General features: G+C 35.1%; 1 protein-coding gene across 2 annotated transcripts in view; it reads right to left on the bottom strand.

Annotated features, from left to right (window-relative positions):
- USH2A (usherin) overlaps positions 1–23,490 on the bottom strand; it is a 611,994-nt gene that overhangs the window by 511,194 nt on the left and 77,310 nt on the right. For both annotated transcript variants that reach the window (XM_069459265.1, XM_069459264.1), the window contains 2 exons: positions 12,617–12,812; positions 9,498–9,628 (listed from right to left, as the gene is read on the bottom strand). In XM_069459265.1, coding sequence (XP_069315366.1) covers positions 9,498–9,628; positions 12,617–12,812 — 327 coding nt within the window. The remainder of the gene's footprint in view (positions 1–9,497; positions 9,629–12,616; positions 12,813–23,490) is intronic.

Here is a 23,490-nt window from a genome sequence, read left to right as displayed (position 1 = left end):
TGTAGACACAGGGCTATGATGTTTTATACAAGTTTTCCTAAGTCAATCAATTTCCTATCAGACTTATTCTTTTTCACCTTAATCATGCATCTCATTCAAATGTAGGTCTATCACTGAGCATCAGAGAAACATAATCTTTCCAAACTGGACCAATATGGGAGTATTTATACTACCAAGCATCTGAATATAAACTCTATAAATAGACTGGTTCCAGCAATATCTTTCTTAAAAAGGCATTTATGAAATATCTAATCATTTGCAGTACCACTGGTGCTTATAAGGAAAAATACATATACATCTACAGCTATATTTATTTGTCTATATTTACACAGTATATTCTACCTGCTGGGAGCTTACTCAGACCTAAGATGGGGATCCAGAGAATTGCTACATATTACTAAGATAGATACAATGACTTCTTTCCTTAAGCTTCTGCCTCTCAAGAGAAGAGAAGTCCACATGAATGTAACAGGCTACCTCTTTGTAAGGTACTCATTCCACTTCAAAAATAAATAAATCTTCAGTGGGTTCTGCCACATATAAATGTCACGAATTGGAGAATGCCAGGTGAATAATGTACATCATAATACTTGTTTCCATTTAAGTGTTTTGTGATACTGCTGTTTATCATCTTGCTCAGCTGTCGAAAATATTCATTTGAGAAGAAAAGCTTCTACATTGGTGTAAACCCAAAATGTCTTTTCTTTTCTATTCTACAATGCCTATCATTTATCAGGCTGGTATACTTTTATAGCACCCCTCTCTCTCCAGAAGGCATTTCCAAGAAACTTCTTTCTAAACTACCCCACCATAATCTCTAAGGAGTGCGCAAAAAGGTAAAATTCTGAAGTATGCTCAAATAAAGCAAGAGTAGAAGCGCAATACATTTTTTTCTCAATCTTTGGAGTGTTCAAGATAGAAAAGATGTAAAAGAGGTTCCCCACATTCTGCTGTTCCCAGCAATAGTTACATACTTGAAAGGTTTTAAGAGGAAGCAATGTAATTATAGTCCTTCTAGTTCTCAAAGGTGTATAATTTCATATTGCATCATTCTTTCTTTCTTTTTTTTTTTTTTTTTTGCCTGGTTTAGGTCTATTTCACTCAGAGATTATAAGCTATAACTTATAAAAGATGCATGTAATATATGTCACCATGTTAAATTAGAGCATTTCATAAATGTCATCTGAATGGCACAACTATACAGCATGGTCTTATTGTAATTTGCTACAAAATTAATATAGTAGTTATTAATAAGATGGTGTTTTGACTTTATCAAAATGAAAGATCTCATAGTAGCATTTATCTCCAACATGAATAAATGTATCTTCCATGTCTATAGTTAATGTTGTATAAAAATACACTTTTAGGAAAGTTAACTCATGTGGTTTAACTACCTTTTTTTGTTTTATTTTAGTAAAAGTGATAAAAGTTGCTACGAACTTACATAGGAGAATGCCTGCTTGCTATAGTGTTAACTGAACAAGTGAAAATGTATGTTCCAAATATATTTTCAGAGGCAGGTGTCCATCTGAGATGATAAAGAAAATGAATAAATCAACTTTAAAAAAAATAACTTTACAAAATATTCAAATTTCCTGGGTTCTGTGTAAGATAATAAGCTGGATCCTTGGGACATTAAGCACTAAGGGAGGTACATTAATTAGTATCAACCAAATTTCCATTCAAGGATTGTATTGGTTCCAAGAAATTAATTTGTCATTCAATTATGTAAACATTGTTATTTCCTAAATATTTAGGAATTTTGTTTAATATTTAGGATTAAATTAATAGGATTTGGTATAATGACCCACAAACAAATGAGTTTATTTCCTTCCTACTTTTGGATAGTGTGAGTTGTAGGGCGAGGTTCCTCTTATGTGCCAGGCACTCTCCACCGTGCTGGAAACACGTATTTAAGTAAGAACCCCATGTCTCTGATCTCAGGTTGACCTTGGGTTTTAGAAATAAACAATACAAGTTTCGAATTTCTGCACTACCTCCTTATTACCTGTGTGATCTTATCTCATTTTGCTGAAGCTCAGTGTCCCCAACTACACAGTGGCTAAATTAGTAACTACTTTACGAGCTTTGGTAAGGACTGAATTCATTGGCTGAAATGCTTGGCATATTTCTTTGCACAGGACAAATGCGAAACAAATGGAACCTATGCAACTCTTACAGACTAGTTTCCATCCTTACGCATTCTTTGCAATCTGTCTTACACACTTCAGAATGTGGCAGTCTCACGCATGGCACCAAAACAGCAAGGTAGGGCAAAGTGGAGACCAGGTCCTTTGGCCCACCAGAGCTGAGACCATTCCTTACTCCTGGAGAATACCAGGGAACCTAGCACCCTCATCATCGCTTCTCCCTTGATTCTGGGAATGCACCTTCCTTTGGAAATGATCAGCACGTTGGTTTTGGAGGCCAGGGAAGGCAGAGGCTGACTGCTGACTATATTCTGTTCCTGCACAAGTCAGTATCATCAAAAAGCACATACAAAGCGTCACTATGATGTAGTCACTGATTTTTTTAAATAAACTCACTATTCTCGTATCTGTCTATGTGGGTCTACTTACCTACCTACCTAAACAAAAGATATTTTCACCTTTTAATCATAACCCCAAGAAATTATATACACCTTATAGTGGCTGCTCTTGTCAAAAGTCTTAAAATACTCATACTTTGAAATTGCTTCCAAATCTATGATCCCTGAGCAACCTCTATGCAATGAATACTCTTTATGTTTAATTCCCCTCCTAGCCGCCTCCTCTGGGAACAACTAGGGGGCAAGTGATTGTTTTCTCATTTCCTTTTCCCTGGGGCCTCTCTCAGGCATATGCTCACCAACAAGTCTTTTCATCTTGCGTGCAAGCTGTATTGTGCCTTCACAGGTGACTCTGCCACTCTGACAGTGTCTACTTCGAAGCAGGCACTGCCACCAATATTAATGGCCTGGCAACCTCAAGGTTCTGATGAGTTACTCTATTCTCAGGGGTCCTCATTACACAGAAGCCACTCTATCCTGTACGTAGAGGAGAATGCCCCTGACTTACACCTTCTGTCACACAGGCAGTGAGCAGAGATGGCAGGGTCCCCACCAACCCCGAGCCCCCTTCCATGGGATACAACTGTGGCTGGGAAGTGGCTACCCAGCCAGGGACTATATTTTTCCAGTCCTCCATGTAACTAGTAGCCACGTAACTAGCTGTCACCAGTGGAACGCTAGCAAAAGAGATATGTGCCTCTTTTGGACCAAAGCTTTTAAAAAGTGCAATTTTTTTGTTTTTCTTTTGGTTTTTTTTTCCATATTGTCTTTTCCTTTCCCAGTGGAAGGCAGAGCCAGGCAATGGAAGGAGACTGTGCCCTAAATTGTCACACAGAAGAGAGCCACCAAACAACTAGGAACAGCTGTCTTGGAGAGGTACGTGAGAGAGAAATGAACCTCTATATTGTTTGAGCCACCAAACATTTGGGGGTTTGTTACATCTGGTTAGCCTGCTGTAGCTGCATTGCTATTGGTAGCAGTGCAATGGGCCTTAAGTCATGTTATCTTACACGTATCAGTTAACTCCATTCATCCGGCATCCAATCACTGCCTAATGCTTCTGCCAATGCTATCAGGGCTCTTTAATCTAGCCTTAAATACCTGAGGTATTATTATTTGGCCCTTAGGATAAGTCTGTTCCCAAAAAGATGTCAGATGTCTCCAAACATGTGGAACTCAAGCTGAGGCTGAGAACCTCACCTCAATTCCATCTCCACCTATGTCACTTCCAGGCAGTTTGTCGCAACCTTGATTCTTGGGTAACTCCCTTTATTGCTAGCTTTCCTTGTGAGCTAAGATTCATTTTTCCCTTCTTTTCTGATGTATACCCCAGGACCTTTGTGCCTACCCTTGTGAATCTCACCCTCTACAATCTGAGGACAATCAGTTATTGCTCAGTTTACCGGCTGCATGAAAAATACAATTTATCTCTCCTAATTCTCTGAAAGAGAGATCACACGGCTTGTGCCCAGACCTTCACGTCTCCATTTAAGCTCAAGGAAACCCCCCTGCCTTTCATATCCTTCACCACTTTAAGGCACGTAGACAATATCCATACATCACATACTATTTCAGGGTCAAGTTCCTCATAGGAACTCAGAAACTCATGCTAAGGAAACGTACGCATTACTTCCCTCTCTTCTATCTATACATTAAGTATTAGAGTTATACAAAATATAAGGTAATGTATTTCTGGAAAATTCACATGGTGACTTTTGGACATGTTGCAGTAATTAATGAAAAAACGCCTAGTTCAGAGAGATGAGAAAGTATTGGATGAACTGTAGACAATGGTACATTACACAGAGAAAGTATATTCTGCTCAAAATTTCAATGTATTTCCATGAAAATTACCACTCTGGCAGAACAATCAATTTTCTTGAGGAGGGTCCCTATTCCTTGTGATTTAATCTTCCATGGGTTGGGCGAAGAAATACTTCCTTCATTGATGCCTTTCCATTTCATCTAACTCATTTCAACCCCAGTCTCCTTCCTTATTCATCTCTTTTTAAAATGTCTCTTAATCATTTCTCTCTGTTCTGGTGTTACTACAGCACTCTAATGATTATTGATGCCTTATTGAGCATTGCAATCAACCATTCTTCTCGCTTTTTCTATAATTACAGCTATATTTTCAGTTTTCAACCAACTTTTTGATTCTCTTTTTTATTGTCTTTTATTTCCACTTTTTAAAATGGCTTAGGTTTAAATCCTCTAATTTTGAAGATACAACTTAGGGCACAATTCAATCCTAATTTAACAGAGGCTCAGTGGTTTGGAAAACTTAGGAAAACATTTGCTTTTAAGACAGGAGTCAGAGCATGGAACAAAGTGAACCCACACCTGACCGAGTGTATACCTGTGTGCACAAGTACACACTCACACCTCCCCCTCCTCCCTCCCCACCACGTCTACACCCAGCTTCTTTCATCTATGTATCTTCCATAGACAATGTTCTAACTCCTTGGTTATTAAAAAGTAATCCATAGGCCAGCAGCAATCACATCACCTGAGTACTTTCAGAATATAGACTCTCAGTCCCAATCCCCAAACTTCCTGAATCAGAATCTGCCTTGGAAAAAGATACCTGGGAAAGTCACATGCACATTGAAAGTTTGAAAAGCATTGCTCCAGCTGACAACCTCCACGTTGACTGTGGTGGCCGAACTCTGATGCCTTCCTCAGCTCTATCCAAGAACACAGCAAAGTAAGAGGGAGAGAAGGTAGCAGGGATGGAGAAACTCCCAAGCAGGAAAGCACTCAGACAATATTTATTGCAGGCCTTTCACGTGAGTCTGGCCATATGCTAGGGGCTTTCACTGAAATCTCCCTACCTTATGAGCATCACCTGTGGAGGTGGCTATAGCAGGCACTCCGGGGACACCAGCAAATGTGTGGGTGGCAGGGTCTGGGGAGGGCAAGGTGGTGCCAGACAGATTACTCCTACCTTGGTGTCAGGAGCAGACTGAGATCTCTAGATACATGCACACTTTAGATGTGGGTTCAAAGACCCTTTTCCAGATAACTCAAGGTACAGAAAAAGCATCATCTAGGCCTGGAACTCTATCTGGTTCATCTGGACTTAAGTCACACTAGATGAGAAGAAGGAAGAAGACAGTCATCCTCCAACTTAGGACACTTGTCAAGTAAGTCATGCACTGAGTTCAAGGAAACAAGACGGTAGTGCAGTGGTATTGTAGAAAATTCACATTACATGTACCTGTACTCACAACCAATACTGCTCACAAGATAAACGGATTTCTTTTACACAGTGCATTGAATTATCATCTTTTTTGGCTCATGTATCCCTTTCGGATTTAATGAAAGTACTGGAAGCTCTTGCTCTCAAAAAGACAGAGACAAAAGAAAAATACAGAGGCAGACAATTGCATGACACAGACATAAATTGTTTACTACTCTAATTTACAAAGACAAATTGTACACTCACGTAGTAGCCCTGGGGATGTAGGGACTCCCATATTAATAACTCCTCAACAATAATTATGACTCTCCATTTCCCTCTCTCCTATTAATATTAATATCATTATTGTACTTTAGATGTTCTCTGTGTCTTGACTTTGGCATCGGTATTTTTGGGATCTGTGACTCAGAGCATTACTTCATGCCATTCTCAAGATCTTGGCATTCACACGAGGAAGAATTACAACATTTCTTATGAAGAATAAAGCAGACATGCCATATCTTATGAGATTGGATTGAGTTTCAAATGACAAGTGCCAAAGGGAAAGTTCCCTTCCAGAACACAGAGCGCATGACACAGTCACTCAGGCCATTTGGGGCTGGCTTGATTCCTAAGTTATTATAACAAAATAAGACTTGAACTCCTGCCTAATTTCCTTGTATGCTCCCTAATATTATTAAGGATTGCAATTGCATGAATTTTAAAAGTGTCCTTGACTTCAACTTTACAGTTTATAATTCTGACATTGTTGACAACTTTCTTAGTGTGTATTCTGTTATCCCATTGATAATGACAGTAAACACTTTTAGAAATCTTTTATAACATTATTCAGGCACGGTGTACTTGACACAATATTTCCACATGTCACAACAGCCTATATGCTTTGTACTTGGAGCATGAGAAAAAAATAAAAATTAAGGCAAAACATGATTGCAATTTAGAGATAGATAATGTGGAGGTTTTAAGGTTACAAAACAGTTCTATCATTTTTATTTCCATTCATATTACATTCTCTGACTACATATCAGATTTAATGAAAATTCTCTTTGTTGTTTTTCAAACTATAATAAAGCAAATTTGTAAAAACTTTTAAAGAAGGAAAAATGCTTTTAAAACCAAGAAAAATGTTAATATTTTAAAGTATGTCTTTCCTTTTATGTATTTTAAGCTATATTTTTGCATGTCGAAAATTATCAATATACAAAAGCATCTGTATGAAGTATGCTTTGAATTCATTATAAATTCTTTCTTTCTTCAAAGAAATTCCATATATTATAATTTTATTGGGGAATTCTACTAAACCTTTAAAAAGTAATTAGCAACAGTTCTGAGCCTCTTACAGAAAAAAAAGGAAGACCACCTAACTCATTTTTTGAAAGTATTACCCTGATAGCAAAACCAAACACAGTATGTAAAAAGAAAACTATAAAGCAATATTTCTTATGAATATAGATGTAAAATTATTAACAAAATTTTAGCAAATAGAATTCAGCAATATTTGTAAAAAATTATACACAAAGACCAAGTTGGTTTTACTAAATGAATGCAATGTGGGTTCAATATCTGAAAATCAACTAATGTCATCCATCGGAGTAACAAGCTAAAAATAAATCACATGATCAGAAGTGATGCAGAAATAGTAGTTGACAAAATTCAACTCCATTCATGATAAATACTCTCAAAACTAGGAATAGAGGATAACTTGCCCAACTTGAAAAAGAACATCTACACAAAAAAGTGCCTATCTACACAGATATCCTGCTTTTACAAGGTATACTCTTCCACAAGTCCACCCAAGAATTAAAACTACCCTACAAGAGGTGGAAAAAGAGATCCGGAGTCAATAGTTTGCTGGGGTCTGCACTGGCTCATAAGAGCACATTAAATACATCTCTTCTCAATTCCATGTTTAGTGACATCTCACTGGTAACGTGAATTTGACTATGGAAGGCTTGTTTTTTTTTTCCCTCAGATACTCAGTTGTTAAATATGTACAAGCACAGAACCATCCGAAATTGTCTACCACCTGAGTAAGATAAACTTGAAATAGAAATTTGAGCTCAGAAAAATCATTTTATTTCTTTCACATTCGAATTGTGGAATTGAGAAACCAATCTGCTGTACTTGAATCCATGTGGCTTATAAACACATAATTGAGGTTATGAGAGGTAGAACTTTAGTTCACAGTATTTCAATAGTATATACCAAACTTCCTTGACCTTAGCTCTTCAGAGAGAAGAGCTGTTCTTTAAGTGGAAATTGTTCAGATTATTATAATGGCCATTCTGAATGACAATCTGACTATAGGATCACTGCTCAGACAGAATCTCTCTTCGTTCATTCAGCATTTATGCAACAAATATTTACTGGGTGCTAATTATATGATTGCAACTATTCTGCTTATGCTGGATAGAGGAAGGAAAACGTAAATAAATAAATTAATTTCATAAAGCCCGTAATGAAAATAACATGGGGTGACATGAGAGACGGTGATTTGAGAATGTTTTTTAATAGGGTGGTCAAAGATATCTCAAAAGGTGTATCAGTATTTGAGTTGAGACTTCAATGACAAGCAAAACATAGCCACACTGAAAATTCAGGGTAAATGTGTAAAGATGAAATATAATACAATATAGTCAGATTTTATTAATCAATATATGGAAAACTGTAGTATGGCTTTCTGAGAAAATAGTCCCTCAATATTGTAAAATAAAAATAGTAGAAATTGTCTTTATTAATTATTATTCTACTCTTCAGCTTTACAATGACACATACAATGTTCTCTTATTAACACACCATGGTCACTTTGAAGGTATTTGAATATAAATTTTGTCCTGGTTTATATTTGTCTTTTATTTGGGAAAACAGTTTTAAATGCATGCTGAAAATGATATGATAAACATTTTGTCTTGAACTTATTTTGTTCATAATGTAACATTTTAACAAATGTTCTATAACTAGATTGTGGTTTATACTCCTATTCACTAAATTCTCAATTATTTATAACAGAAAATATAACTATTAAAAATTAATACAATAATTGAATTAATTCTTCAAAGTAATTTTGCCCTTTATTTTTATAATTTTCATTTATTAGTATTATCAGAACAGGTGAAAACTCCAGCTGAACACACCACATTTAAATATGAAGATTCTTCTTCTGCTTGAGGAAGGATATATGGACCCACATTAGTTAGAATCTGTATGCATGTAGTTAGACATCATTATTTGTGATGTAGGTAATAAAAATGTTTAAAAATTATAAAAAAAATATATTGCACTCTTAAGAAAGAAAGTTGGAACAAGAAACTTTGAAGCAAGGTTATCACAATTTCCATTTGGATCTATGTGTAAGGGACTTTTGCTTTACTATCTTCTATGGAATTTTTGGAGAAACCATCCTTGTTTATTCATATCATTTATTAATATTATTTCACCAATAATTCTGAGACATATACTCAATTGACTTGCTTACTTAGAACCCCAACCCTCCAATTTTTTTGACACCTGTAAAATTAAAACTAAAATGGGACTTTCTTACACGCAAAGGACCAACTAAGTAGTCCTACATATCGTGTACATATTATAAGTTGCAAGGGAACACTCTTAAAGTTATCATCTCTTTGAAATGCAAACATATACAGAAGACTTTCTGGTAAATAGAGCCTTCAATTCCACTGGTAGAATCTCTCTTAAATTTCTGGCAGAGAGAGTAATCCTTTGCCTTCAGTACTGAGCAGAACTTACCTGATCACAAAGCAGGCTGCTGTGTCTAGTGCCAACTTTATCACAATCACAGGGTTTGCAAACGTCTATGGCTGAAGGATCTGCATCAACTTGTCGGAAAAAGTAATCCTTGCACAGCTCACAGTTCCTTCCTGCATCAAGGAAAGGTTATGCATTATGACTTCCAATTCATTAAAATCAGCTGCATAATTCAAAATTAAAGACTGTATTCCTTTGAGGGAATTCTACAATTTTCGGGACGTCCATTTTAATGCACCTTTCATCTCTACCTGCCAATTTAGTGATCCAGAGCATATGAAACAATGAACCTGTTACAAACTGTGCTTTACTTCATTAAACCCCCATCTGTTATATAATACCACACTTCTAAAAAGCTGTGCTTTGTGGGGGCCCATGCATTTTGAAAGAGTTTATTTCTAAACTTAAAACTTTATGTCTAGGCCCAGGCACTTAATCTAAATCAAGTACAGTATGGGAAATTTCTACATGTGTGGTAGATGATACTTACATAGTTAGAAGAAAGTGGGTGCCTCCTATTAGAAATATTTTTCCAGAATTCCATCTTATAAAATGGGAGACTGTTTTTAATACAACTGATTATTCTATAATTATTCTATAGTTAACACCATTGTAAGCAAAAGCTTTGTTGATGGCATTATTTTTCATTTCAAATAATAAACAAGAAATTCTGTATATTTAGATAGAGCAGGTAAATTTCATATTAAATATTAGAAAATCCTGATATATTAGATATATCAGGTAATTCCTATAGTTTAGAATTTAATTATAAATTTTTCCTTGTCATATCATTTTAAAAACCTAAACTACAGGACTCTCTAACATAATTGTGAGTAGCATATAAGGCCATTGAAATAAGCTGAAATAAAACTCAAGGCTAACAATCTCCCCTTTAAACTTAAACACTTTGCTCAAATATTGCTGAAATTGCCCTAATATTAAAAGGCTATGGAAATAATCAAGTGAAAATTCATATTCTGATGGATATTGGCTATGAACTAATTAAAAATTAAATGGATTTAGAGTATTTCTAGAATATTTCCATTTACATATGCTGATGATTCCCAAATCTGTATCTTCTATCTTAAAGTCTCTATTGATCATGCAATGAATATTTATTGAGAGATTACCATGCTCCAAATACTGTGCTAAGTGCGGAGGAATACAGTAGTGAGCAAAATACACAATATACACTGTATTTCCCACAGAGCTTTCTTACAGTCTAGTGGGTAAGATCAATCCTAACCAAATAACAAGAATAAATACACATTTACCAACTCCGATAAGCATAGTGGGCACTAACGTGTGTGGATGATTCTGATCTTTTGTGAGGCATCACAAAAGGCTTTCCTGGAAGACAGGGGCTTCAGAACTGTGTTTCCAACTGCCTATAGGAGAGTTTCTCCCATGTCTCTTGGAACCACACAGTGAATGTGTCCAAAACAGAATTTGCCATCTTCTCTCTTAGCTCGATCCTCCGGTGTCTCGTACCTCGATGGCTGGAGCTAATGTTGACCCTATTGCTCGAGCTGGAACATTAGGTATCAGTCTGGACTCTTATTCCTTCCCTACCTCCATCCTGTTCACAAAATGCTGTCAGTTTTCCACCCTAAATGTCTCTTGGATACACCTCTTTCTATCCATACTTGAAATGTCCTCCTACATTATTTCTCACCTGGACTATGAGCCAAATCATGCTTGGCTATTCCCCACTCCACTCCATTCTCCAATCCATTCTCTACTTTACAACCAACTGGATCTTTTAAAAATAAGAAACTGATGACATCCCTTTCCTGGATAAAACCCTTAATTGGCATCTCATGGATCTTGGGATAGAAGTGAAACTATTTATCATGGCTTACAGGGCCCTTTATGATTTGGCTCCTGCTTTCCTTCCTAGCATCTCTTCTTACCACCTGTCATTTGTCCTTCTTTCATTTCTTCAAAGGTGCCATGTTTCTCTCTGTTCCAAACCAACGCACAACATGTTTCCCTTACCAGAAACTTTAGTTTGCTGTCCTAGTTCTCCTCTCTCTCACCCCTTCACCTACTGTACACGTGCCCTATCTTAGCACTCATCAGACAATTTTGTAATTGTTCCTTGCATAGTCTTCTTTCCCCCTATACAATAATACAAAGACAGGAAAATTTATTATCCTGTTCATTTGCATATCCCCAGCACCTAACCAAGTTCTTGTGACATTTTAGGTCATCAATAATTGACTAATAAATTCACTGATGCTTCACAATAGCAACTTCCAACCCATCAAACTTGGGCCATCATATTCTACAAATCCAGATGTTCGATATTTCTGCTTGTAACGTATTGGCCCTTCAAAAAAAATGGTAATTTTCAATTATTAGGCAAAATGTTTTGTGGTTTTAAAACAGGACTTTATCACTTTGTGTATTTAATTAGCATTTTAAAAAATGTTCCCAGGTTATAAGTGCCCATGACAAATCTGAATAAATGTGTGCGTTTCCACATGAGAATCCAGACATAATGGACAATAAGGGTGACACAAGGAAACTTATTTTAAGCATATATAAAATTAAACTAAGCATTCTAGAGTTATCCAAAATATGTTTGTGGTTTAATCAAATGGTGTGAACCCTTTAATAAAAAGATATAGTTTAAGACTAGACTGATATTTCTGAAAACTACCTAATGATTTGGAATTAGGAAGATTTAGTGAACTAGCTTTGGTTTTTGAACATACCACTATGAAAGCATATTCTTAACACATGAACTGCCATGTGAGTTGTATTGAATTCATGCTAGTTTTCAGCCCTGGGCCTCGTGAATCATATGTAATTCACAGGTCTCTTCACCTTGGGAGCCACGAGAACTATTTTTCAAGCTGCACATAACTCATGCACAGAAAACAAAAAAATAATAAATTCTTCATTAAATTAGAAAGGATCATTTTGTTTTTGAAGTTTTTATTCTATTTCCTTAATAAAACACAATGGCCCCAAGAGAAAAAATTTTTTTTCTAGTGCAGCAATGTGTTAATACAGAAATAACATAATTTAAAATAATATGGATGCAGCACACAGGCTTTAACGACTGAGTCAGCAATTTATTATTTGCAACTTACCTGTAGTGTTATGCTCACAATCATCACAAACTCCTCCTCCACCTCTGAAGTGTTCAAAAGGAAATGGGTCTGCCAACATGTTGTAGTGGCAACTTCTGGAATGGCTGTTACATTGACAAGGTTTACAGTTGAAAGCGTGAACTTGATCACCTTGTCGGAAAGGCTTGTCATTATAAAGAGGCAAGCAGCGTTCACACTAGAACAATAAATATCAGAATAAAGAAATATAAAGTTGTGATTTTCTTTTTATTTATGCATCAGGTATTTTTACCAGATGTAAAGCTAAAATGAGTGAGTTAAAAGCCAGCAACCATTTTGGTTTGAAAAGTGTTTTATAAATCAGAAAATAACATATTATAGGCATGATAGCGTGGAACTGTAAAAGTGTCGAAGCAAGCAGAAACCATGCAAGGGGATCGTAATAATCAATAAGAGATGTTACAATTGTTACAAGACCTTTAAAAACTTTAAAACATTAAAATCTCCCTAGTGTTGATTATAAATGGGGAATAAAAAATAGTAAAACATTATTCATTACTCTGTAAGTTAAACATAACAAAGTTGGAAAATTAAGTTGTTTTATTTCTTTGTTAAAATCTCATCAACTTGCTTGCCTTCATCTTGTCCTATAACTTACTATACTGAATAAGTTTCTTTCCAAGCCCCTGTGAATTGTCATTTTAACCTTTGTGCTTTTAATGTTGCGAAATATCTGAGAATTCCTCTTATGTGAAGTTTTTTGCTGCAGTTACTTCCTCCAGGACATCTTCACCCTATTTGTGGCAACCACTTTCTTCATTTATGTTAAGCTCGCCTTCACTGAGTTTCTCTGGCTGCAATCACCCTGATAGTGATTATTTCTTCTATAACTCTACTTACATTCAATTCGAAATTCACTTCCAGTATTTTCTTTTTTTACAGCACTCTCATCTTTATTGGCCAATTCCCCTTTTTTGAATATTTGTATTTATAAAGGGGTCACTTGGGTTTGTCACTGACAGGGAGGCAACACAACCATGTGCTTCTTTGTCTATGAATAAACTGAATAATAAATGTGCAGTGGCCAATCACTGACAGACTTCGAAATAGACATGACTGGTCACTGATCATGACGTGCATCTGATATGTACATGGTAATCTGTGGACTGAAAAGCCAGTTTATATAATTACTCACAGTAATATCCTATGTTAACTGATACTTAAACCATGTTGTCGGAGGAATGGTATTATTTAACTCAACTATAGTAACTGAAATTCATGCACATCAGAGTTGTGCAAGAAGACTGCCTGTATAACTAATAAAAAGTTCCAAAAAATCACATAACAAGCCTATTATGCACTAGAACAACTTTAAAAACTCTATTCCATTGTAAAACTTTGGCCAAAGGCAAAATTAGGCAAAATTTTGCTACAAGACAATGGCCCTAAGCCCATGTTTCTCTTTACTTCAAAATACTCATATTGAAGAATTTGCTCACTCTGCGGTAGTATATTTATTATTTAAGTTGTGCTTTCTTGAAACCAAGTTGGTGGAAGTGATGCAATGGAACCTGTGGCCCTGTCACACTGATTTCAGATGCAGTTTGTCTTCTGCAAAACAACTGCTGGCTGTTTGAGTTTGGGATGTTGCCTGCATGAGTTAGTGGAGCAAATCCAGCAAAAGCATTCCTTTGCTGTTTCTATGAAGACACTTTTGCTTTTTGATTATGATCTTTAAAAAATCTCATTTGATATTTTATACTTATGGTCACCCTAAAAGCCATTATCAAAAACCCTTATTGTAAATAAGACTGGACTGAATGCTCTATCAATGCACCAAAGACACAATCCTTCTTGATGTTTACAATCAAAGAGGTATTTTGCCACTGACCTAATGGAGCAGTCTTGATCCTACCAACTATTTGTTATTAGAAATGGCTGCCCTTCCTTTTGCGGAGAATAAAATAATCTCAGAAATATGGATAACATATTATGTTTTCCTGAAGAAAACAAACATAGCTATCATTTTACAACTCTTAAATTAAGATTTTTTTTTTAAATAATGTAACACCAGGATGACAAGAATTTGCAGAAAAGACCAGTTCAACTAGTCCTGGGAGTGTAGTTTATTCACTCCTATTAGAAGCAATATATGTGTACATTCCATTAGACCCAGAAATCCATGAAGAATTTAAGAAAATAGTTTTTAAACCCACTTGAGATTTTTTTATAATGCAGTGTTTATAACAGTGAGGAAAAGGAAACAAGTTAAATACTGAAAAGTAAGAGAATGGTTTTAAAATGTCCTAAATCTTAAATATAATGCAAACATGTATAAACACAATGTAGAAAAATATTCATAATACAGTTTGAATTTTAAAATAATATACAGAGTATAATCCTATTTCTAGATGAAGATAGATTTATCTATAGATATGGATACAGAGATACAACTTTAAGACGATAGAGAGGACAGGCAGGGTGCAGTGGCCCACATCTGTAATCCCAGGACTTTGGGAGGCCAAGGCAGGAGGATTGCTCGAGGTCAGAAGTTCAAGACCAGCCTGAGCAAGAGCGAGAACCTACCTCTACAAAAAATAGAAAAATTAGCCACATTTGGTGGCGTGCGCCTATAGTCCCAGTTATTCAAGAGGCTAAGGCAGAAGGATTGCTTGAGCCCAGAAGTTTGAGGTTGCAGCAAGCTATGATGATGCCACTGCACTCTAGGCTGGGCAACAGAGAACCTATCTCAAAAGGGGGGGAAAAAAAGAAGAGACACAGACAGATGAGATGATATAGATTTATTTATAATAATAATATAAGGTCTGAAAGTATATAAACTAAGCATATTTGGAAAGATTACCCATGGGGGTAGGGTTACAAATGACTTTTACTTTTTATAACTTTATTGTTTTCTGTAGTGTATATTTATTACTAATGTATTTAAAAACTGAGAGCAAAAAATGTCACTGCATGGATGGTTACGAGAAAATTATACATCATCTGCATGCAACATTTCACTAAGAAAAACTAAGAAAATTAAAATGTTCCAGTTTTAAATTACACACAGATGAGCAAGAAACTACAGATAAAATCATTCTGTTTTCAAGTACAATGTAGGCTAAAAGAGTTTATGAATTACTAGGAAACAGAATTTAATTCTTAAAATATATAATTCTTTTTCAAAACAATGAGATTAATGTACAGAAGTAAACATTTTGAGAGATGACACATAAATTTCTGTTTATAATTTGATTTAAAACATCCACAACTAAATGACACACCAATACCTATTTTGGCCTTTGATCCTATAGATGAAACTGTGCTATTATCATTTTGCATGGTTTACCAAGACAGACAGACAGAAGGAATGCTTTAGAGTCTATCCTTGGATTATAAAGTTTAATGAAACTGTTAAATTTTTGGCCCCATAATCATCTTTCTTCACAACTCCTTTCAGATCATACAAGGAGAACCATGGAATAAATAATAATTGGTAAGTACATTTTTGAATTTTCATAATTTCATGTCTTTTTATCAATGATCATAAATTTTCATTTAAAATCTAGAACTATGTATATATCTTATATTTTATGCAGCTCCTGAAGCAAAAGATTTTCTATTTAATGTTTTCCTAATCTCCAGTTGATCATTTGTCACTTTCAATTATGTTTCAGTTTCTTCTGTAATAACTGGATTCCCCTTGATATGTCCCTGGATGCTCAAATTATAAGATTAGACAATGGCTATATCAGGGTCAAGGACCTTTATCACAGATTAATTTAGCTGCTTTCATTTGGATAGCTTCGTAAAAGCTACTGATCAACTCCACTAAGTTGCAGCCAAATACTTTGACATGTTCAGGTATGAAAGTCTTAGAATAATCATTGAATCTAGAAGGTACTGATGAAATTTATTTTATTACATTATATTCTAATAATACACAATGACATTTCTCTCCTCTGGATTATTAAACTGCAATACAGTGGTCTTGTGTTACTATTACAGACTAGCAAAGATAATCTTTCAAAGATAATCCACAGGCTCCAAAGCATTTTTATCAACTCTGCTCCCATTGGTTTCAATTTTGATTATTCTTAACACCTTCAAATTTACAGAGAATGTGCAAACTTACATACAGGAAATTTTTAAGTAATTTAACTATAGGAGCAACTCATTTATTCAATTACTTATCCAATATTCTTAAATACCTATTATATATCTTTGAAGAAAGGAGGAAGAAAATGTTCTCCTGAAGATACATAAAATCCTTATGAAGGTTGAGGAGAGATTGTCCTGCAAGGTACTGATGGGAGAGCTTTTAGTGTCCAACAGACTCAATGCCCTTTGAAAGCTTGAGTTCATAGTGATGACCAACAGTTATCAAAAACAACTTGTGTTCAGCATTCATAGGTTAAATAAACAGAGCCATGAAGAATCTGGTTTTGAATGATTTCTAAAAATGGATTCAAATATTTTTGTGTTTATTTATTCTACCTTATTTTTATTTATTATTATTTTTTTAGAGACAGGGTCTTGCTCTGTCACCCAGGCCTGACCATAGCTCACTGACGCCCCCAACACTTGGTCTCATATGATCCTCCCACCTCAGCCTCCCAAGTAGCTGGGACTAAAGGTGCGCACTAGCTAATCTTTTTATATTTTGTAGAGATGGGGTTGCCTCACTATGTTCCCAACTGGTGGTCTCACGGGATCTTCCTGCCTTGGCTTCCCAAAGTGCTCGGATTACAGGGATGAGCCACCACCCCCCAGCCTAAATGTTTCTATTAAAAAGTCCCATCTGGAAAATTTACAAGAATTCCCCAATAATGGTAAACAAATGAAATGATCCTTTATTTTTTCTTAAGGCTACTATATACCGTATGGGCTAAATTTTTCAGGGCATAAAGGACAACTATGGATGTTGCCTTAATTTATTACACCTTTGTAGAGAAAAGTGCATTATGTCTATGCTTCTAAAGTCACTGCAATTATAGAATATTATAAAAGTTTACTTATTGGTTTTCCTTATTAGATTCTGAGCTTCTTCAAGCATGAACTAGATTTTATTGATCTAACGAATCCTAGCATAATACCTAGAAAACTATAATTACTTAATAAATGTTTGATTGAGGGAATGATCATATGAATGCATGAATGAATAAAGAATGAATGGATGATGCAAGAAGAGCTCGTTTTTATCAGTAAATTCATTTTCTCCATTCCTGACTCTAGCAAAAAAGAGAAAGAGAGAGAGAGAGAATTACTTCCCTTTCTTTCTTCTGTAAACAATAGAATGCCAACAAATATCTTTTCCTAAGGCAATGCTTTCAATGCAATAAGAATAGCTAAGACTTACAGTATGGGGCCTAAGTATTTTATTATTAGCCGACTAAATCTTTCCAACAACCCAGGAAGTAGGAGTTGCTATTACCTCCATATTACAAATGAGGAAACTGAGGAATAAAGGAGTTTAATAATTTTCCATGGTTACTCATTACAATGAAAACTAGAATAGAAAAATTTCTGAGGACAGCAATGTTTGTTATTTTTTTTCATCATCATTATATTCCCAGTGCCTAGACACCCTAGCATATAGTAGGCACTCAGTTTATATATCTACATGTTCTCCTTCAGAGCCCTCACTTCTAATCACTATGTTATAATGGCTCCAGGGATAGAAAATGGTCTCTGAGGGAGGGAGGGTTTGAGTTGGATTCACTGTGGCTCTGTTCATCCTAACTTTCTGCTCAGAGTTTAAACTGCACAGTAGCCCTGGAAACCCAAGGATGGAGTTATTCCATTCCAGGTATGGAGACAGCCCCTGCCTATGTGGGAGGGTGAGGAAGGCAATCTGCTTCAAAGTAAGAGATTATAAAATGCTCACTTTTCAGATGTCAGTATAGCACTACTTACTGAACTATAATAAGAGAAGTAATTTGTTAAACTATTCCCAAATGGCCTAAACGAACTAGAGACCCTCTGGAAGTCTGTAAATTTTTCCTTTCTCATCAGGAGAAGCCAGCCACACATGTTGGAAATGTTAAGAGCCTAAATCTCTAATAATAGTAATTATCCTCTGCCTCTATTCATAGCTTCCCCTTTCCTTTGGCTGTAGCAGTTCAGGTGTAATTTAATGATGTGGTTTCAGGGTAATTTCTTTTTTCTACTAGTTAGAGAAATCATCTTTATAAACATAAAGACTTTAGTGCATCTTTTTCCAATAGAAGTTTCCCTAGGTAGCTCTAATGCTCCACTAGTAAAGGTAATGTTAGCTAAACTTGATTTATTACCAATGATAGATTGGGGGGCATAGATAAGGTGCCCAACTAGAGAGAAAATCTAGACAGAAAATGGCACAGTGCTTTGCACATGGTAAGTGATCAATATATACTTGATGCATGCATGAGTGAATGACCTAAAAGACTGTTTGCATTTATGATGTGTTACAGGACTGTACCTTAAGGTAACTAGCATATGACTGAATAGCAACAATAAAGGTTTAAAGGTAAATGCAATAATATTTTACCTGTGGATTTCTACCTGTGGATTATTACGTAACAATTACCATGCATTGCCATTGAGAATAAAGAAATGATCATGTATTTATCCTTCAATGGCATGTTCCTTTTTCAGTAATTATCTTTTCCCTGGATAGAAATTCTTATATAATTAAAGTGTCCACATATGCACTGTACTTACCTGCTCTCTTGGTACTGAAATTAATAGCATAAATTAAATAACTACTTATACTATTGGACAATACAGACAGATCAGACACAGGTGACAATATGATCATAAACACCTACTATACAGTGCCTATCTGATATTTCAACTATCAATATGCAGTGGATATTTTCAGAAGTTTTCGAATTCAAGCAATTCCTAATCTGTAATTCTGCAGGCAAAATGAAATGGAGGATTGGAATATCATCGAACAAAACAAATTTTAATAACATCAAAATAAAATCTACATTTGGAAAAACAGACTGTACTGTAGGCAGAATTATTTCGATAATTCTTCAGTCTACAAATTGTATATGTGTAATATATATAAAAGCATTATATGGAATATATAAAGTATTATATATAACATACAAGTATTATACATATATATGTGCATAGTCTATGTACATTTAAGCACAAGTTCGTGCATATATGCTTTGTGGATGCAGACCTAACTATATCTCATGGTTGAATGAGATGGAACCATTTGCATTAGGGGGTCTGGATTCTTATTTGTTAATTTTGAATACTGTACATTGTTTGGTATTCGATTTCTTCTTTGGCCTGCCTATCCTTCTTTATTCTTTCTTCCTTTTTAATTATGAGATTGTTCAGGGTATTAAATAGGAAAGACACATGTGGACACACCAGGTTCTCCTAAGAATCCAGAGGAGGACTTTAAGGTGTGTTCAGGTTTGTGGATAGTGCCTGGAACAAAGCAATTCTATTTTATTGCAATCATAATAGTTTAACCCTATTGATATCGCAGGAAATGTGGCCTGTAATACAGATCACATTTGTATAGTGTAATCTGCACTATTTTATAAAGGAACTCAAAGAAAAAAAAAAACGGATTCATTATATTAATACATTCTTTACATGAAACTCTTCTAAATAATGTATCATACACATATGGATTAATATATTAAGAAGCATAATATATCATTGCTGTCACTTAATTTTTAAAGTTCCTTTAAACTTAGTCAACTGACATAAAATGCTTTGGGTTACTATTTGAATAAAGCTATTTTATATTGGAATTTTGTCTAGTATTAGACTTGAGTACTACACTAGTAAATAAAATATCCTTTCATTAGTATTGCTGCATTAAAATTTTTCTTTTAAGACTGAAAGTCTCTATGATATTATATTATTTGTTAATTACTAATTGTCAGCCTGAATCATTTGTTTACACCAAAGTCATCTCTATTTATTACAGTAATTAGTGTCTGCCAGGGAATCTTTTTTGAATTTCACAAATGAAGGTCCTTCAATATTTTCAAATACTTGCATCTGTAATCAAGACATAATGGCTGTACTCAAGCATAATGCTCTACACATAGAAGGCATTTAATAAATATTTGTTGAATGAATAAAGCTAGCAAATGATCAATCTTCACAGTAAAACCATAAACATACACAGTAATCATGAATTTAGCAATGGTTATTCTATACTGAATAGAGTCACCTCCACTCTGTCTTTAGCAGTAGCGTGGATACTAAACACAGATGATATATTCCTGATAGATTTATAAATCTTTTTATTGTATTTCAGGAAAACCAGATTGAAATATTTAAGATAAATTTATAAATAGTAAAGAAGCAAACAATTTTGCTCTTTCATTTACCGCCAGTAACATCCAACTTTAATAATAAGTCCCCACTTACATGCAAGGGATAGGTTTCAAGACTCACAATAGATGCCTGAAACTACAGATAGTACCAAAACCAACTGCTGTCAATCATAACATGTTTTCTTCTACCCACAAATTTAATGCCTTTTCCATCTTAACTAAGGACTCAAAATGCACTATGATCATACATTTTGCAGTTTGAGGTACAAGAGCAAAACTAGCACAAATTTCTTTTTCCTTCTCAATTTCAAGGATAGAAGAGTAATTCTTACTGTAGATCTTAGCAACCTCAGCATACAATTTTTTTCTTTCACTACTAAGCCAAGAACTTTTACCTTTTGACCTAAAGTAGGCACTTCATGGCTTCTCTTTGGTGTATCTGAATTGCTAGCATCACTCTTATGCTTTGGGACTATCAAGTAAAAGTAAGGGTTACTTGAACACAAGAACTGCAATACTGCAACAGTTGCTTTAACAACCAATATGGCTACTAAATGACTTATGACATAGATTTACTAATCTTAAATTATACTTGCATTCCTGTGAGAAAACTAATTGAGTTACTATATAAGATTGTTTTCATAAACCGGTAGATTTGTTTTGCTATTGACTTTATTTAAGCTTCTTAGGCTTCTGTTTGTATTTGGAACTAGTGTGCATTATACCTGTTAGGTGTGAATTTGCCCATCCCCTCAGCCCCCTTCTCACTGGCTTGATTTCCGTTGAGTTTTACTTCCATATGTGCATGTGACTGTTACTTGATTAGCTCCAATTTAACCGTGAGTCATGTGGTGTTTGTTTTTCCATTCTTGAGACACTTCACTTAGAAGAATAGGTTCCAGTTCCATCCAGGTTGTTAGAAAATGTATTAGTTCACCATTTTTCATGGCTGCATAGTGCTCTATTGTGTACATATACCATATTTCGTTAATCTATTCATGTATTCATGGGAACTCTGGTTTATTCCACCACGTCTTTGTGATTGTGAATTGTGCTACAATAAACATTTGATTGCAAGTGTCTTTTTGATCAAATGACTTTTTTTCCTTTGGGTACCCAACAGTGGGATTACTGGATCAAACGGTAGATCTACTTTTAGTTCTTTGAGGTGTCTCCATACTACCTTCCATACAGGATGTACTAAATGCAGTCCCACTGACAGTGTATAAATGTTTCTTTCTCTCTGCATCCACGCCAGCATCTGTTGTCTTGGGACTCTTTGATAAAAGCCATACTCATTTGTTTTGTTGTTATTGTTGTATTTACCCTGCTTGGTATTCTATGAGCTTCCTGGATGTATGGTTTAGTGTCTGACATTAATTTGGAAAACTTCTCAGTCATCATTGTTTCAAATATTTCTTCTGTTATGTTCTCTTCTTCTCCTGCTGGTAGCTCTATTATACATATTTACATTTTTTGTAGTTGTTCCATAGTTTTGGATATTCACCTCTTTTTTGTTGAGTCATTTTTCTCTTTACCTTTCTATTTTGGTAGTTTCTATTGACATATCGTAAAGGTCAAAGATTCTTTCCTCAGCCATGTCCAGTCTACTAATGATCCCATCAAAGGCAATCTTCATTTCTGTTAGTGTTTTTGCTGTCTAGCATTTCTTTTTGATACTTTTTTCAGAACTTTCATCTTTCTGCTTATGTTACCCATCTGTTTTTATATGTTGTCCACTTTATCTATTAGAGCTCTTAATATATTAATCATAGTTGTTTTAAGTTCCTGATCCGATAATTCCAACATCCCTGCCATGTCTGAGTCTCTTTCTCATGCTTACTCTGCCTCTTCAAACTGTGTTTTGTGCCTTTTCGTATGCCTTGTAATTTTTTGTTGAAGTCCAGACATGATACACCAGGTAAAACAAACTAGGCTAAATAGGCCTTTAGTTGCTGTGGTGGTAAAAAGTGAGGGGAGTGAAAGTGTCCTATAATTCTATATTTAGATTTCAGTTATTAATAAGCCTGTGCTCATGGGCTGTGAACTTTACAAGCATTTCTCAGTAACTGCTCTCCTCCTCCCAAAGTGCAACACGATGGCTACAGGGGGGCTGAAGTTGGGTGTATCTCTTCCCCTTAAATGCTATTTTTCGTAATTACTTAATGGTATCTTGCTACTTTTTGTACTCCTCTCCATATGCATCATTATTATTTAATATAGTCCATCTCTATGTATATTTATCCACATATTTGCAGGCTTATTTGTTCACAATTCATTCTTGCATATCAGGCATATTTTTTTCTGGGAACATTATATTTCTTTATCAAAACTATCCTCTACAAACTCTTTTATCAAGAGTCTTTTGGTGGTAATATTGGTAAATATTCGTTAGACTGACCATGTGTTCCTTCTTTCCTGTTTTTAATTGGTAGCCTAACTACAAATGCTATACTAGGTTTCTCGCTTTCTCTCTGCACTTCAAAGGTCCTATTTCACCATGTTCTGGCTTCCATTGTGGCTACTGAGAAATAAATTATCACTAGTTTCTTATAAATTTATGTCTTACAATTTGTCTTTTTCTCTCTGGCTACT

Source organism: Eulemur rufifrons, chromosome 27, assembly GCF_041146395.1.
Source record: "Eulemur rufifrons isolate Redbay chromosome 27, OSU_ERuf_1, whole genome shotgun sequence".
In the NCBI taxonomy this organism is placed as follows: domain Eukaryota; kingdom Metazoa; phylum Chordata; class Mammalia; order Primates; family Lemuridae; genus Eulemur; species Eulemur rufifrons.
Note: the sequence above shows the minus strand (reverse complement) of the source record. Positions and strands in the feature narration are given on the sequence as shown.